Here is a 4,340-nt window from a genome sequence, read left to right on the forward strand (position 1 = left end):
AACTTTCTCTTATTTTCTTGACTTCTTTGCCTTAAAAGCTTTATTATAAAAATTTCCTGCAAATCGGGCAGCATGAATTTTCCTGCTCCCCGCAGGCCCCAAAGTGTAATAATTCACTTCCCCTATGGGTTCGTAAATAAACCATTAGGTTTTAGTATTTTCCAAAATACCCTTTTTGCTTGAGACATTAACATGGAATAATATGATGAAGTGAAAACTAGAATTATATTAAAAAAAAACACACACACAAAGAAGAATGAATAAAATAGGCAAAATGAGCTCACTTGAGGTGCCAATGAAACAATATGATTGACATGGAAATAGGATTCTTCTACAGAGGACATTTTAGTGATGATTGAAGAATTTGAGAATCTATAACACAAAAATGATTAATGGGGATTAGAAGATTCAAAAAATTTGTTCTACAAAGGCAATGTGGTTTTTTGTTAAATTTATGCAAATAAACAAATTAATTTTAAAGTTCGATCTACTACAGACAATACATTTTGTAATATGAGATTACAGTCATTAGAAATTGCAGATAAGGGTATAATATATATAAGGCTTAGTACTAGATTTGATTAAGTTGCCAGATCTAGAGTGATTAACTCGGTAAGCACAGAAGAAACCAGGGAAAATAAATATATGGGGTGACCAAAAAAATAAATTTTTTTTGCAGGAATCATGGATACCCATATCAGCTTCATCATCTTCATCCCTACTCATTGTAGTGACGCAGAAACACCCAGAAATGTCTTCCTTACCGCCCCTGTGGATGTATGAGCTGCGAGAACACCACACTTGAGTTTTCCTCTGTACCATCATTCTCTGTTCCAATGCTTAAGTCAGTTACATTAACCTCCTGGCTTGGTTTTTCTGTCCCCTTCCAATCACTGTCCGCCAATCCATCTGGGTTCTCCTGCAATTGAAGTGCAAACTCAAGATTCCACAGTACATCACCCATGGAAGGACGATCAACCCCTTGGTCAGACAAACACTTCTCTGCTGCATCTGCAAATTTCTTTAAGCATTCAGGGTTGATCTTTCCCTTGAGATGAGGATCAATTATGTCTTCCAGAATTCCCTTCTTCTGGCAATGTAAAGCCCAATCTGCAAGACTGACTTGTTCCTTGGCAAGTGTTGGATTCAGGGCTGGCCTTGCACACAATACCTCGAACAGAACAACCCCAAATGAGTACACATCAGATTTCTCCGTCAATTGCTGTCGCCTGAAGTACTCAGGATCTAAGTACCCGAAGCTACCTTTCACCACTGTACTAACATGTGTTTGATTCAGATTTGGACCAGTTTTCGAGAGACCAAAATCTGAAACCTTTGCTACCCATTGTTCATCCAAGAGAATGTTTGTAGTCTTCACATCTCTGTGGATGATTGTGTACTTAGCACCAGTGTGAAGGTAATGAAGTCCTCTAGCTGCACCAATACAGATCTCCAACCTCTGTTTCCATGAAAGAATAGTTTTGTTACCCTTATAGAGATGTTCTCTTAGAGTCCCATGAGCCATGTAATCATATACCAAGATCATCTCATCATCCTCTTCACAATATCCAATCAAAGAGACCAAATGCCTGTGTCTTAGCTTAGAAAGCATTTCAATTTCAGTCTGGAACTCATGAATTCCTTGTTCTGAAGATGGGTTTGCTCTTTTAATGGCTACCTTGGTTCCACCATCAATAACTCCTTTATAAACTTTCCCGAAACCTCCAACACCTATAACTTGAGACTCATCAAAGTTTTTGGTACCTTTTCTAATCTCTGCCAAGGAGAAATGCCGGCAAAGAGATATGGCCAAGGAGGAAATATTACTACTCGTAACGCTCTTACCAGAGATTGTCGATTTACTACTACTGGTGTGAGAGTTTCCATACAGAGGCAACCAACCAGAACTACTAGCAGAACGTTCAACTCCAATGTCTCTTCTTTTCGTCTGGTAGAAAGCAATGAAAATAGCAGCGACGACAACGGCAGCGGCGCCGCCCGCAGCGCCACCAATCATATGAGCGCTCTCGCTGGATGACGATGGAGTAAAAGCCCTCGTGGGCTCATCACTCTCTGCCTCGAGCATCATCTCCGACGGCACAGGATTTGGCCCAGCTAAGTTCCCTGCAGTGTCACTCATCTTAAAGATTTCCAATCCATTAAGCATTGAATCGTAGAATTCAGACTTCAACGAAACGGCCGGACGCATTGACAACCAGAGCTCCTCGTCATCCTCCGGCGAATCTTCGACATATACAGCAAAGTCTTTGTACACCGGCACTCCTTTAGAACCTGCCCACACGAGCACATCTGCTGCATCATCTGCCGTCTGATTGTTGATGAAAATCTGAAAGGATCTTTGATTGACCTTTGTGAGAAGAAGCTCACAGAAGTGTAATCTAATGAGGTAAGTGAAATTTGCATCAACGGTAAAAACCCAAGTGAGATTGTAATTCTGGTTGACCTTCATATCTGAGCCCATAGACCTGAACGTATTGTATACATCCACCGGGGCTATATATTCCGGTGTGTCTGTGGAGTAATGGATCGGAACGTTCTTTCCGATATCGTCTACGATACCGACGCCGGCACCGAACACATATGGAGAATCGTCAAACCATGTCCGGCTAAGCGAACCAGAGTCATTGGTAGGAGGAATGTAACTCCCACCAACGTTGAGCCTATACATAGTCTGCAAAGCTGAGGTTCCAACATCAATGGATTGGTCGGAGTAACCAACCATTTTCGCTGATATGAACAATTCCGGCATCGGAATTATTTCGATGCCATTGATGAAAGCAAAAGAACCGTTGTGTGAGGAAGAAGGCAAGAAATTGATTTGGAGACTGCCGTTTGAGGAAGCCGGGAAAGAGAATTCTCTGAGAATGTAAGCCTGGGTTAGAGCTTTTGCAGTAATGGAAGCGCTGAAATTTTTGAGGACCGTAATCCCATTGATGATTACCCCAAAATATGCATCAGAAGCGTTGAGGCTACTGTAATCGGATGGGTAGAAATGGAGTCTGATCCAATAGTGATGTGTTGAGGAAACCTTGAAGTTGTAAGTGGATTTCTTTGTGAAAATTCTTGCAGACATGTAAGGAACTGTGGAAGGCAGAGATGGGTCTTGAGTTTGAGCCTTGGCAGAGATGGAATCGTCTGCGGATTCGAGGTATTTGGAATCTGAACCCCATTTACGGCCGTCTGAATCGGCAAGTTCGCCATCAGCGACACCACAGTTCAGGAGATACGAAATTGATTTGGTCTTGGTGACATTGGATGCACAGAGGGAGTTACAGATGAAAGAGAAGAGAACAAGAGAAAATAAGAGATGGGTTTTGATTCTCATAGCTCGAGAAGATGATGGAAGATCTGAAAGGGGAGGAAGGAGAATTTTGTGGCGTACAGGAAAAATTATAAGACTCAGCATTACGTTTTCCTGTACGCCCCAAAACAACAGAAAATCGACTTCTGGGCTTTTCTTCTGCACCTATTCAATCAATTCCATCTTCCCCCATCTCTCAAACCAACCAGGCAGAAGAGAGAGAAGACGACGAAGAACAACCACAATGATCTAATATTTCAGTTTTTCCTTTTTTCTTTTTCTTTTTTTTTTCTTTTTCCCTTCTTCTTTTTTCATTATTTCCGTTAGATTGGACATTGATTGAGGAAAGGCGTCAGTTGAAAATGAACGAAGGAGAATGTAAACCGAAATCTGGTAGCATTGATTGGTTTTGAAATCAAACATGACCGGACTTTCCATTAAAAGCGGTAGCTGAGCCTGAAAAACGGCTGAAGAGAGTCTTGGGCTTTCTTATAATTTTCTTCAATATTTTTGACTTGCTGATACCTAAAAGGACTCACACATCATATCCTCCAGCCCAGCCCAGCCCAGCCCAGCCTTGCCTATTTGTTCCATTGAGATCTAGTTGTCGCGGGTTCAAGTTGGGAAACAGTCTCTCCGTGAAGTGAGGGTAAGACTATCTATGTTATAACTTTCCCCAAACCCCGTAGTGGTTGGAGCCTTATGCAAAAAACCCCACAAACACCACATTAATGACTAAAATATCATGATCCTTATGGAAAAAGATCATCTTCAACTCCTCTCCAATCACCCATCCAACAACGAAGAGGACTTGAAAAAGCATCTCCAGATATTATTAGGTGTTGGGATATGTGTCCAAGTCTTTTCAGTCGTTGAATGGGTGGTTGGAGAAGAATTGAACGCCCAAGTAGTAGGAGAGGATTTAGAATCGAATCCTGGTAGTTTGGATTATACAATGGGGGACAACATAAACATGAAGGTGAGGGAGTATCAATAAAATACAATAGATGTAATCCTT

The 4,340-nt window shown here is 41.4% G+C and overlaps 1 protein-coding gene across 1 annotated transcript; it reads right to left on the bottom strand.

Annotated features, from left to right (window-relative positions):
- Positions 1 to 490: 490 nt before the first annotated feature.
- On the bottom strand, positions 491 to 3,409 carry LOC122671295 (receptor-like protein kinase ANXUR2). Its single transcript, XM_043868424.1, has 2 exons — positions 863 to 3,409; positions 491 to 702 (listed from the first exon to the last, which is right to left on the bottom strand). The coding sequence occupies exons 1-2, from the start codon at positions 3,344 to 3,346 to the stop codon at positions 529 to 531; spliced, it is 2,658 nt and encodes an 885-aa protein (XP_043724359.1). The 5' UTR covers positions 3,347 to 3,409; the 3' UTR covers positions 491 to 528.
- Between the last annotated feature and the right edge of the window lie 931 nt (positions 3,410 to 4,340).

This window comes from Telopea speciosissima, chromosome 8 (assembly GCF_018873765.1).
Source record: "Telopea speciosissima isolate NSW1024214 ecotype Mountain lineage chromosome 8, Tspe_v1, whole genome shotgun sequence".
Taxonomy (NCBI): Eukaryota; Viridiplantae; Streptophyta; class Magnoliopsida; order Proteales; family Proteaceae; genus Telopea; species Telopea speciosissima.